At 43.0% G+C, this 14,347-nt stretch overlaps 1 protein-coding gene across 6 annotated transcripts in view; it reads left to right on the plus strand.

Moving 5' to 3' along the window:
* Positions 1–14,347, plus strand: part of hspg2 (heparan sulfate proteoglycan 2) — a 528,874-nt gene that overhangs the window by 380,690 nt on the left and 133,837 nt on the right. For all 6 annotated transcript variants that reach the window (XM_073031647.1, XM_073031648.1, XM_073031651.1 and 3 more), the window contains 4 exons: positions 7,025–7,176; positions 7,599–7,719; positions 8,984–9,135; positions 10,333–10,459. In XM_073031647.1, the coding sequence (XP_072887748.1) occupies positions 7,025–7,176; positions 7,599–7,719; positions 8,984–9,135; positions 10,333–10,459 (552 nt within the window). The remainder of the gene's footprint in view (positions 1–7,024; positions 7,177–7,598; positions 7,720–8,983; positions 9,136–10,332; positions 10,460–14,347) is intronic.

Consider the following 14,347-nt stretch of genomic DNA (forward strand, 5'->3'; position numbering starts at 1 on the left):
AATCGGAGGGACAAGAGGGGGAGGTGTTGCATTGCTTGTCAGAGAAAATATTACAGCGGTGCTCTGGTAGGATAGATTAGAGGGCTCATCTAGGGAGACTATTTGGGTGGAATTGAGGAATGGGAAAGTTGTAGTAACACTTTTAGGGGTGTATTATAGACCACCTAATGGGGAGCGAGAATTTGGAGTATTGTGTACAGTTCTGGTCACCGAATTGTAGGAAAGATGTCAACAAAATAGAGAGAGTACAGAGGAGATTTACTAGAGTGTTACCTGGGTTTCAGCACCTAAGTTCTTCACACAGAGAGTGGTGGGAGTGTGGAATGAGCTGCCAGATGAAGTGGTAAATGTGGGCTCACTTTTAACATTTAAGAAAAACTTGGACAGGTACATGGATGAGAGGTTTTTGGAGGGATATGGTCCAGGTGTAGATCAGTGAGACTAGGCAGAAAAATGGTTCAGCACAGCCACGAAGGGCAAAAGGGCCTGTTTCTGTGCTGTAAATGTTCTTTGGTTCTAATCATAGATAAGCATTAGATATTAAGAACAAGAGATGAAGAGTCCTTGAAAGTGAGACGATAGATTGTGGAACATTTCAGTGATGGTCAAGTGATGTTGAGCAAAGTTATTCCCTTTGTTTCAAGAGTCTGATGGTTGAGGAGTAATAACTGTTCCTGAACCTGGTGGTGTGGGTCCTGAGGCTACTGAAACTTCTTCCTGATGGCAGCAGCAAGAAGAGATCATGACGTTTATGGCTGGGTGATGATGAATGTTGCTTTCTGTGACAATACTCTGTGTAGATCTGCTCAATGATGGGGAGGACCTTACCCGTGTTAGACTGGGCCATATCCACTACTATTTGTAGCATTTTCCATTCAAGGGCATTTGCACAGCAGGCTGTGATGCAGCCAGTCAATGAACTCTCCAGCGTACATCTTTGGAGGTTTGTCAGAGTGTTAGATGTCATGCCAAGACTTCGCAAACAGCTAAGAAAGTAGAGGCACTGCCGTGCTATCTTCATCACTGCACTTACTTGCTGGGCCCAGGACAGGTCCTCTGAAATGATAACACCAAGGAATTTAAAGTTGCTAACCCTCTCCACCTCTGATCTTCCAAAGAGGACTCTGGTTTCTTCTTCCTGAAGTCAATAATTAGCTCCTCGGTCTTGCTGACAATTGAATAAGAGGTAGTTGATACGGCACCACTCTGTCAGATTTTCAGTCTCCCTCCTAAATGCTGATTCATCATCACCTTTGATTCAGCCTGTGACAGTGGTGTCATCAGCAAACTTGAATATGGCATCGGAGCTGTGCTTAGCCACACAGTCATAGGTATTAAGTAAGTAAAGCAGGGGGTTAAGCATACAGCCCTGTTGTGCACCTGTGCTGATGGAGATCGTGGAGGAGACATTGTCAATCTGAACTGACTGGGTCACCAATTGAGGAAGTCAAGGATCCAATTGCTCAAGGAAGTATTGAGGCCAAGGTCTTGAAGCTTATTGGTTAGTTTTGAGGGGATGATGGTATTGAATGTTGAGCTGTAGGCGATAAAGAGCATCCTGATGTATGCATCGTAAGACCATAGGACATCGGAGCAGAATTAGGCCATCTGGCCCATCGAGTTTGCTCTATCATTCAAACATGGCTGATCCTTTTTTCTATCTCCTCCTGAACTCCAGTTCCCAGCCTTATCCCCGTATCCTTTGATGTCATGTCCAATCAAGAACCTATCAATCTCTGCCTTAAATACACCCAACGACCTTGTCTCCACAGCTGCATGTGGCAGCAAATTCTACAAATTTACTACACTTTTGCTAAAGAAATTTCTCCACACCTTTGTTTAAAAAGGGTGCCCCCTATCCTGAGGCTGTGCCCTCTTGTCCTAGACTCTCCCACCATGTGAAACATCCTTTCCACATCTATTCTGTCTAGGCCTTTCAACATTCGAAACGTTTCAATGAGATCCCCCCTCATCCTTCTGAATTCCAGCGAGTACAGTCCTAGAGCCATCAAATATTGCTCTTAAGATAACCCTTTCATCCCTGGAATCATCCTTGTGAACCTCCTCTGGACCCTCTCCAATGCCAGCACATCTTTTCTAAGATGAGAGGTCCAAAAATGTTCACAATATTCAAGGTGAGGCCTCACCAGTGCCTTATAAAACCTCAGCATCACATCCTTGCTCTTGTATTCTAGACCTCTTGAAATGAATGCTAACGTGGCATTTGCCTTCCTCACCTCCGACTCATCTTGCGTGTTAACCTTCAGGGTGCTTTGCACAAGGACTACGAAGTCCCTCTGCATCTTCAATTCCTATATTTTCTCCTCACTTAGAAAATAGTCCGCACATTTATTTCTACTACCAAGGTGTGTGACCGTACATTTCCAACATTGTATTTCATTTGACATTTTCTTGCCCATTCTCCTAATCTGTCTGAGTCCGTCTGCATCCTAGCTCTTCCCTCAACACTACCTTTCCCTTCACCAATCTTCATATTGTCTGTAAACTTGGCAACAAAGTCATCTGTTCCTTCACCTAAATCATTTATATACAGCATAAAAAGAAGTAGTACCAACACTGACCCTGCGGAACACCACTAGTCACTGGCAGCCAACCAGTAAAGGATCCTTTTATTCCCACTCTCTGCCTCCTACCAACCAGTCAATGCTCTAACCATGTTAGTAACTTTCCTGTAATACCATGGGCTCTTAAATTGGTAAGCAGCTTCATGTGTGGCACCTTGTCAAAGGCCTTCTGAAAATCCAAATATATAACATCTACTGCATCCCCTTTATCCATCCTACTTGTAATTTTCACAAAGAATTCCAATAGGTTTGTCAGGCAGGATTTTCCCTGAAGGAAACCATGCTGACTGTGTACTATCTTGTCCTATGTCACCAAGTACTCCATCACCTCATCCTTAACAATTAACTTTCTTGAAAGTTAATTCTCAACTCCTTTCTTAAGGAGTGGAGTAATATTTGCAATTTTCCAGTCCTCTGGCACCATGCCAGAGTCCAATGATTTTTGAAAGATCATTTCTAACGCCAGCACAATCTTTAACTCTACCTCTTTCAGAACCCTAGGGTGCAGTTCATCTGGCCTGGGTGACTAATGTACCTTTAGGTCTTTCAGCTTTTTGAGCACTCTCTCCCTTGTAACAGTAACAGTTCCCACTTCTCTTCCTTCACACACTACAACATCGGGCATATTGCTAGTGTCTTCCACAGTGAAGACTGATGCAAACTACTCATTTAGTTCATTAGCCATCTCCATGACCCCTGTTTCCATCCAAGGGGTCAGTGTGGGCATGGTGGAGGATTACAAATACCTAAGGATACGAATTGACAATAAACTGGACTGGTTAAAGAACACTGAGGCTGTCTACAAGAAGGGTCAGAGCCGTCTCTACTTCCTGAGGAGACTGAGGTCCTTTAACATCTTCCGGACAATGCTGAGGATGTTCTACGAGTCAGTGGTGGCCAGTGCTATCATGTTTGCTGTTGTGTGCTGGGGCAGCAGGCTGAGGGTAGCAGACACCAACAGAATCAACAAACTCATTTGTAAGGCCAGTGATGTTGTGGGGGTGGAACTGGACTCTCTGACGGTGGTGTCTGAAAAGAGGATGCTGTCCAAGTTGCATGCCATCTTGGACAATGTCTCCCATCCACTCCATAATTTGCTGGTTAGACACAGGAGTACGTTCAGCCAGAGACTCATTCCACCGAGATACAACACTGAGCATCATAGGAAGTCATTCCTGCCTGTGGCCATCAAACTTTACAACTCCTCCCTCGGAGTGTCAGACGGAGAGCCAATAGGCTGGTGCTGGACTTATTTCCACTTGGAATAATTTACTTGTTATTATTTAATTATTTATGGTTTTATATTGCTATATTTCTACACTATTCTTGGTTGGTGCGACTGTAATGAAACCCAGTTTCCCTCGGGATCAAGAAAGTATGTCTGTCTGTCTGTTATTATTTCTCCTGATTTAATTTCTAGCGGTCCTATATCCATTCTCATTTCTCTTTTATTTTTAACATTCTTTTTTTTATTAAACTTTTTTTATTGTGTTTTCAAGTAATTACAGAATAAAACATTCTTGAAAAAACTTTAACTATCTACTTTGATATTATTTGCTGGCTTGCTTTCATATTTCATCTTTTCGCTTCTAATGATATTTTAGATGCTCTCTGTAGGTTTTTAAAAACTTCTCAATTCTCTCTCTTCCAGCTAATTTTTGCTTTGTTGTATGCCCCTTCTGCTTGTACAATAGCTTTGACTTCCCTTGTCAGCCACAGTTGTACTATTTTACCATTTGAGTATTTTTTCACTTTTGGAATACACATGTCCTTCACCTTCCTCATTTTTCCCAGAAACACACGCCATTGCTGCTCTGCTGACATCCCTGTCAGCAGCTCCTTCCAATTTACTTTGGCCAACTCCTCTCTCATACCACTCTAATTTCCCTTACTCCACTGAAATACTGCTACACCAGACTTTACTTTCTCCCTATCAAATTTCAAGTTGAACACAATCATATAGTGATCACTGGTTCCTAAGGGTTCCTTTACCTTAAGTTCCCTAATCACCTCTGGTTCATTACATAACACCCAATCCAGTATAGCTGATCCCCTATAGGCTCAACAACAAACTGCTCTAAAAAGCTATCTCTTAGACATTCAACAAATTCACTCCCTTAAGATCCATTACCAACCTAATTTTCCCAATCGATCTGCGTGTTAAAATGTCCCATGACTACTATAACATTGTCCTTTTGACTCCCCTTTTCTATTGCCTGTTGCAACCTGTGGTCCACCTCCCAGCCTCTGTTGGGATTCTTTACCAGTAGAGCCACACCTCCCCCTCTGTCTACCTTCCTATCCCTCCGATATAACGTGTAACCTTGGACATTCAGCTCCCACCACAGCCATCCTTCAGCCACGATTCAGTGATGGCCACAACATCATACGTGGCAATCTGTAATAGATCATCCACCTTGTTTCTTATACTATGTGCATTTAGATTCAACACCTTCAGTACCGTACTTGCTGTCCTTCCTGACTCTGCATCCCTAATGATTTGATACTCAGCCTGTTGGCTGCAACTAAGTCCCATCACCTGTCTGCCATTCCCGACAATCTGACTGCAGGCTATCTTTACTTTTTTACCATCTCTCTTTTCCTGAGCCCCTTAACTCCAGTTTACACCCCATTGCCAAACCAGCTCAAGCCCTCCTCAACAGCTCTAACAAACCTGCCCGCGAGAATATTGGTCCCCCTCAGGTTCAGGTGCAACCTGTCAGTTTTGAACAGATCATACCTCCCCCAGAAGAGATCCCAATATCCAAGAACCTGAGGCCCTGCCCCCTGCACCAGCTTCTCAGCCACGTGTTTTTCTGCCATTTCATCCTGTTTCTACCCTTATTGGCACGTGGCACAGGCAGCAATCCAGAAATTACTAGCCGGGAGGTCCTGCCTCTGAGCTTTCTACCTAGCTCTCTAAATTCTCTTTTCAGGACCTCATTGCTTTTCCTTCCTCTGTCATTGGTACCAATATGTACCAAGACATCTGGCTGCTGCTCTTCCCTCTCCAAGATGTTGTGGACACGATCTGAGACTTCCCTGACCCTGGCACATGGGAGGCAACACACCATCTGGGTATCCCGTTCACATCCACAGAATCTCCTGTCTGTTCCCCTCCCTATCAAGTTCCTTATCACTACCACTCCCGTCTTCTCTCTCCTTCCCTTCTGCACCACAGACCCATGCTCAGTACCTGTAAACCATTTGCCAAAGCATTCCCCTGGGAAGTCATCCCCCACAAAAGTATCCAAAGCGGGTATACTTGTTTTTGAGGGGTATGGCCACAGGGGTGCTCTGCTCTAACTGTCTATTTCCATTTCTTCCTGACGGTCACCCAGCTACTCGCCTCCTGCAACTACTTCCCTGTAACTCTGATCGATTATCTCCTCACTCTCCTGTATAAGTGGAAGGTCATCCATTTGCTGCTCCAGATCTCTTCAAGGAGCTGCAGCCAGATGCACTTCATGCAGATATAGTTCCCCAGGAGACTCTGGGTCTCCCAGTTCTCCAATATCTGGCATGAAGAACACACCACAGCCATTTAAATGATACAGTAAGAGAGGAAAAAGAAGATAAAATAGAAACCTTAACAGACACTTTACACAGAGCCGACACCTCTTCTGAGCTGAAGACTGCTTTGAGCTAAGGCCTGTTGCTTCTATTCTCACCATTGACCCACTGTTGACAATGACCACTCCGCTTATCCCTTGTACTTGTATTTAGTTGGTAGAGCTCTGTCGATATCTTTGCTGACCAGATGTTCCAGGGTTGAGTGAAGAGCCAGTGGTGCAGCTGTTTCCACCTGATGCAAACTAGCTGCATTTGCACCTCTAATGTTCAGTCAGTACACAGTCATACTAAAGCCATGAACGTGGAGCATGTATATCCAGATCTAGGATACCATAGGATACTGGAATCCGGAGCAACAAACGATCTGCTTTGTCCTGGTTTCAAGCCAAAAGCTCAGCAGTTGCTTACCACACAGAGATGCTGTCTGATCTGCTGAGATTCTCCAACAGCTTGTATATTATTCCATGTTATCATATTTGTGATGTAAAACAGTGACCAGCGAAATTCAATGTTCTCAAGTGTTGTTAGAAATCATCTAAAGATTTGATTAACAACAATCAATGTGCCTCTCTACATACCAAAGCCTCTACCAATCAAAGCAAATTGGTGCCATGATGAATGTGGTCATTTAGAAAAAACACAATATAATCTTATGAAATTAAATATCGATGCAGCCTAGTCCACTCCCTATTACATTGTTGGTATTTGAATTTATTCAGCATGTTTTATTCGGAAATATTTCTGACTCAACACCTATGTGCAAAGATGAGTGATTTCTTTTATCCTGGTTCCATCCTATTAGAAGATCTGGAAATATATTTTCCTTTGTTCCACCTTCTGATCGTTTGTTTCGCCCCTCCCCTCAGCTCAAGGATCTGTGCCCTTGGTTCGTATTCATCCTTCTCCTGCTACAGTAGCTGAGGGAGAGAAGCTGGAGTTACTCTGTCAAGTGACCGGAGACCCTCAGCCTGAGATCACATGGCGCAGGTCACATGGTTATCTGACCACCAATCACCAGGTAGAGAAGTATGATCATTATTTCTGAATGGGCAGTAAGGGAGGGGGGAGGATCCCTAGCCTTCTCTTGTGAATGAATACAGGAGAGCATTCCTAGTACCCTAACGAAAGTTTATCTGTGGACCATCAGCCACACAAGTGATTAATGTGATACTTCCCAGTGCTCGTGTCAGTTTCATGTTTACTGCACTTCAACACTAGCTACACTTGATTGTGCAACACTCTCGGATGCTGTGGAACTGTGCAAAGTGCTATAGAATGTGTCACCGGGCTGCAATGGAAAAAAGAGACCTGTGAGATTCTTCCCTTCATATCTTTATTCAACTCTATTCTATTCTACTCTTGGTGCCAGCTGATCATTGAGGTGGTGTTGTTTTGGATTAGGAGTATGAATGTGTCCTGATTCTCTGACTGAACCTGCAGGTTCACGGCCCCTTGCTGCGCATCCGACAGGCAAGCCAAGCTGATGCCGGGGATTACATCTGTCACGCTGAGAACAGCCTTGGGATGCAGGATGTGGCAGTGTCTGTTTCAGTCACACCTGGTATGTATCCCAGAAAATCTTCCTTGTAGTGTTAAGAGAATTACTCAGCACAGAACAGGCCCCTCATCCCTAAATGTCCATGCTGACTTTTAAATAACCAATCTGTCTTAATCACATTTAGTAGCAACACTTGATCCACAGCCTTCTCTGCTTCAGTGATTCAAGTGCTTATTTATATACAATATTTACTTCTTAAATGGTGTGAGAGTGTTTGCCTGCAGCACCCCCTCAGGCAGTGTGTTCTGGATACCAGCCACCACCTCAGACCTCTTCCAAACCACCTCCTACTTTCCCGGAATCAGGTACGTGACTGCCTTCTCACCTTGGACGGTTAATGAAGGGAGAGAAGCCAGTGTGTTGCATATTATTGCATCTGTGTGACATCTTCTCAACCTTGAGACATGCTGCAGGAGAAGGCTGGGTTGTTCTTCTGAAATTATGAATTTTTAGCTTCATATTAATGATGGCACAGTGCTTCAGGGAGTGAAATCGGAATCACTAAGGTCTATCAAGACATTGCAACTGAAGCCGGGGAAATATATCCAGTTCTTGGAGGGAGTAGAAGAGATTAAATGTAGGCATAAGAGGACGTTTGAAATATTAGGGCATGTTTAATTTTTTTTTAAACTTGTACTAGTGTGAAGTTTATGAGAAATAAATGGGAAATACTGTTAGGTTATTTAGTCAATTAATAAGCAAGCTGGATACATTTAATGTCATCCCCGAGGTAGGAAGTAACAAGTTAATAAAATCTGAGTTTATTATGAGGAAAATTAGACAATAACACAAACCTACTGAACACAGCTTTTCTCCAAGTGGAAGCATGGAATATCGTGGAAAAAGAAAACCATCTGAATGGTTGCAAATTAACAAAATCTTATATCTATGAAACGAGAATCAGCAGATGCTGAAAATCCAGAGCAACACACACAAATGCTGGAGGAACTCAACAAGTGAGGCACCTCTGTGGAGGAAAATAAACAGTCCTAATGAAGGGTCTCAGTCCAAAATGTCACCTGTTCATTTCCCTTCATGTCCTGTGGAGTTCCTTTGGCATTTTGTGCATGTTGATCGTGTCAAAGAGTAATTTCTCTATAAATGAGTGCAGGCCTTGCCTTGGCACAGACCAGTAACAAGGCCAATGTTTGAAGCCAAGAGCCAGGTGACTCAACTATGTGATTCTGCCCTACGCTTGAATGAGCCCAGTATTCAATTGATATCAGCCTTGTGACCCATTTCAATTGAAACCTCTGGTCTTCCACAGTGAGAGGAACTTCGCCAACGGTGAGGGTATACTCCTCTCCAAGCACTGTAACCGAGGGAGAAATGCTGGAGTTGCACTGCCAGGTCACAGGTTATCCACAGCCCAGGATCACATGGCACAGGGCAGGTGGCTCTCTGACAGCCAATCACCAGGTGAGCAATGGTGGCAGAGATAACCTTATGTCATTAAAAATAAGGGTACAATCAAGCATATGTCCTGTCCTGTCACTGAAGCTGATTCAGAGAAAGAAACAATTCTGGGTTGCACCAGCAGCATCACTTTGAGAGTGTAGTTGTCCTGTGTCTATGCAGTTTTGTACTCCAACTTTTGTTCACTGTCTGTTACTAATCTGTACCAAAAACAAATCCTTACCCAGCACAACTCTCCATTTATTCTCTCTCTTACTTACCTGGTTATTATGACACAGGAGGCCATTTAACCCATCAATTCCAGGCTAGCTCCTAACAAAGCAATCCATCATTCCCATTCACCTTCTTTCAGGCCTATCGAATTATTCTCACCCACCCATGAGCTGTGATTCTGCCTCTTAACTACACTGATGAGCCATTGAACCAAGCAGCACATCTTTGTGATGTAGGAGGAAACCAGACATAGGAGCAGAATCAGCCCATTTGGCCCATTGAGTTTGCTCTGCTATTCCATCATGGCTGATTTGTTATCCTCTGAACACCATTCTCCTACCTTCCTCCTATAACTATTGACACCCTAGAACCTATCAACCTCAGCTTTAAATATACTCTATGACTTGGCATCTATAACCATCTATAGCAATGAATTTCACAGATTCATCACTCGCTGCCTCCTCATCTCTGTTCTAAGTGAACATCCCTTTATTATGAGGCTGTGCCCTCTTGTTCTAAACTCACCCACTATAGAAAACATACTCTCCACACCCACTCTATCTAGGCCCTTCAGTAGTTTTCAATGTGATTCTTCCTTCAGTGAGTACAAGCCCAGAGCCATCAAACACTTCATGTGCTAACCCATTCATTCCCAGCAGAAACCAATGTGGCTCTGAGAACACACAAACTCCATGCAGACTGAATCAAGATTGAACCAGCTACTCCACTCCACACAGCTGCTGAGGTCACTGGGTGACACTGAGCTGCTGAGGTCATTGGGTGACACTGAAGTCACTGGGTAATGCTGAGGTCACTGGGTAACACTGAAGATGCACACCCACACCACTGAAATGTGCTCTTATCACATTTGTGATCCCTCAGTCAGAAGATAAACAGTCATTGACCCTAAGCTCTTTAGAGTGGCATAACCGTGGTCTGATATAGCTATCAATATGTTTGTCCCTGACTTTCTTCTCAACACTCTAGGTTCAGGGTTCTGTGCTGCGCATCCTTCACATGATGCCTTCTGACATCGGGGATTACATCTGCCGTGCTGAAAATATCCTTGGATCACGGGAGGTCAAATTCACTGTCTCTGTCACCGCCTCACCCTGTATGTAACCAATTATTCTTCAGCATCTCTTTGAGATATCACAGCTTTAGATGTTGGGGATGATGGCCAGTTTTTGTGCAGATAGATGCAAGAAGCAACAGAAAGAAATTGATAAAGTGTTTGTCAATTTAATGGCAAGGAAATATAACACCATCCTTGGTCAAAAAAATGTCAGTCAGTATCTGGTGAAGAAATTGGGAAATGTAATGGCAGAGAATTGGGAATCCAAGGAAAAACATTAAAACCTACAAGCAGTGATCCAGGAAATACTGGACCTGGATTACGGAATGAAGAAGATGTGCTTCAGTTGTGAGGATCTTTCACCAGGTCACAACTGGAGCACTGCAGTCAGTTCTACCTATCACTTTATCAGTCTGCATTGGGTGTGTGTTTAGCACAAGATCAGAGGAATGACTCTGATGTAAGGTCAATGACCTGAATCAGTTCCGCATGGGTGTTGCCTGACCTGCTGAGTATTTCCTACATTTTCTGTGTTTATCAAGGAGAATGGCACAGGAACTTATAAGCATTAACTAATGAGGACAGTTCATATTAAGTTAGTTAGCTTCCCCTTCAATGTAGAAGTTTGAGAGCTGATCTGAGTAAGGTGTGTGAAATAAACAGAAGAATGTTTGCAGATGATCAAAATCTAAAGCGACTCACACAAAATCCTGAAGGAACTCAGCAGGTTAGGCAGCATCTATGGAAATGAATGAACGGTCGACTTTTTGGGCTGAGACCTTTCTTCAGGACAGTGAATGTGTGCGAAATGTTTATCAAATAGTTCATTTTTTTCTCTAGTGCAAGAATTGTGAATAAGAACAATCCTAAAACTGCTTCGGGGGAAGTTCAGAAGCAATTTTTCTGTACAAAGGGAAATAGAAATTTAAAACTTACTGTCTCGGGATATCATGGAGGATATTTCGAGTAGTAGATGGACGTACCTAATTGGAGTGATCTGGAACTACAGCAACTAAATGCAGCTAACTAATGAGAGTAGGAACAGGACTGATATTAATCCTATTCCCAGAATGGGATTAATTGTGAAAGAGGGATGATTCACAAACCAGTTAGGTTTACAAGGAAGCGCATGTTGTGCTGTATGTCCCTTCAGATTACTGTTCTGTCCCAAAATCAATTATATCTTTGAAGATAATGAGCATTTCTTTGGATAAGTGAATTTTTACCAAAGAATGCTGCCAACTTTGGGACATAGTTCTCATTCGGTATGACTCCAAGATTAGCTATTAAAGATCATGGAGCCAGCATCAAGTTATCTAGTTGGATTGGGATCTGGGTGGCAATAATAGACAGACCATACAGGTCAATAATAAAACTTCACTTCAGAGACAGTAAAGATTTTCCATCTATGAAGGGATTGGCCTTGTCTCTAATGGGTCTCTGCCCAATAATTTAAATAGCATTACACAATGCACACAGCACCCAACCTAGCAAATGAAGGTCTGTGCCTTCATATGATTTGGCTTTCTTGCTAAGAAATGATGGCCTGCCTGTTCCTTGAGGATCTCTCCAAACAAATTGTGGCAGTTGCTTTTCCCAATGGCTTTTGTTCATCCTGCTGCCTCAGTAAGGTGTAATATCACTGACATACATTGTGAAATGTGTTAACTTTACAGCAGCAGTAGAATGCAAAACATGATAATATAACAAAACTGAATTACAGTCATTGTATGTGTGAATACATTTAATATAGTTAAATTACATAAGTAGTGTGTTACGAACCCCATAACTGGGTCACTTACCATCAAAGATAGAGAGGTCCATTGAAGTCTGATGGTACTATCTTTAACAGTATTTATTGGTAAAAATACACAAAAATAATATCAATGCAAACATACAGATAATATACGTTGTCAATACTAAATCTAAAAGTGCGGGTATAATAATAATCAATAAGAAATAGCTGTATCGTTGTCGAGGGGATAATGTATTGTCCGATGGAAATATAAAAGTCACTCAGTTCATGCAGTTCATACAGGCTTCAGCCTTTGGGGACCGCTGGGTTTTCAATTGTTGGAGAGAGAGTGAGAGGTTTTAGAAACTTGCCAGCTTTTCCTTTTTTATGATGTCGATCCTTCGAAATTTCGTTGGTGGCTTCTTCTTTAGCTAAGCCGTTTTTCCGTGGTAAGGCCCCAATCCCAGGCAATGGGAAAAGACACACGCGAGCCCTCCACCGGCTGTCGCTATTAAACGCTGTCACGGGATTTCTAGCGTTTCTCCTGGTGCGTCTAAAGGGGTTGTTCCCCAGACCCTCTTTTATCCTTACTCACGGGGTCTCAGATGTCAATCAGGTTGGGATGATGCAATCCCTCAACCAGCCCACTCTGGTCATTCCCTGAGGGCTTCAATGAATAGTACAGTACTCAATACACAATTCCGTCTCCAAGAGACAATGGCCGTTATCAATGGTTCCGCCTTTCTGGGGCCAGGACACATTCCAAAACCTGCGTATTCTGGACGTCTCTCTCTCATTTCCTGGGTCCCAGACCCGAATTAATAGCGATCTTGCGATTCTCAAAAAGGAGGGGGCTACTTTTTACCCTTCGGCCCCTCAGATTTGTGGCACATTCGTAACAAGTGCAAAACCAGAAATAAAGAAAGTATTGAGGTAGTGTTCATGGGTTCAGTGTCCATTCAGAAATTGGATAGCAGAGCGGAAGAAGCTGTTCCTGAACCATTGAGCATGTGCCTTCAGGCTTCTGTATGTCATTCCTGATGGCAACAATGAGAAGAGGGCATTTTATCCTCTCAATGCCAATGAAACGCTCAGCTTTAATACAGCTGCAAACCCACCAGATTTGATCTTCCTCCAGACAGTCAGAGGGGATAGTGCTGGAGCCCCTGCCAGTATTTAATTATTGTATCATTAAAGACCAAATTCAGAATCAGAATCAGGTTTTTTATCACCAGCATGTGACGTGAAATTTGTTAACTTAGCAGCAGCAGTTTAATGGAATACATAATCTAGCAGAGAGAAAAAAAACATAATAATAAACACATAAATCTATGTGCAAAGTAAACAAGTAAAAATGCACAAAAACAGAACTACTGTATATTAAAAAAGTAAGGTGATGTCCAAAGCTTCAAAGTCCATTCAGGAATCGGATGGCAGAGGGGAAGAAGCTGTTCCTGAATTGCTCATTCCCCCCCCCACCCCCTTACCCTGCTCATTTGCTATGCCAGCCCATCCTTTAACTTTTTGCCATGTGCCCTTCCTGGTTCCTCACCCACTGACCCAGTCTCTGCCCCTAATCTGGCAGCCATTGTCCCCCCACACTACCCTTCACCTACCCCACCATACCTCCTGTTGGCACTACCTCACCACACCTCTGTTCTCCAACACCTGTCCAGTTTCAAAGTTTGACTTGAATTCACCCCATGGGTCTCTAGCACCAGTGGATAACATATTGGGATATAATTTTGAACTGAGTTTCTTCACTCGCACTTGTTAATCTTTGAAATTCTGCATCACACCAGCCAGTGCACATTAAATGACTGAGATCAACAGATGTGTGAACACAGGAATCCTTGAGAAAGGGTAGTAAAGAGGATTAAGGGTATTTGATCAGTCAGAATATTATTGTTGGGTGGAGCATCTTTGTCATTTTGTAAGGTCAAGCCTGTACCACATTTTGTTCTTTCCCATCAATGCTGGAATGACTAATTGTAGTCTGACAATGATTATAGATCTGGAATTGTCCCAGTGGATTGGAGTGGAACTGAAAGCACGTGTGTCAGTGAATCACTCCCTTATATGGCATTGAAATATAAACATAGGTTATGTATTCAACTCCATAGCCAGGTTTATGTTCATTGGCCAGGCTCAGTGTCAAGAGTAGTATGAACAGAGCCAACTAGAAATACATA

This window comes from Hemitrygon akajei, chromosome 29, assembly GCF_048418815.1.
Source record: "Hemitrygon akajei chromosome 29, sHemAka1.3, whole genome shotgun sequence".
Lineage (NCBI taxonomy): Eukaryota > Metazoa > Chordata > Chondrichthyes > Myliobatiformes > Dasyatidae > Hemitrygon > Hemitrygon akajei.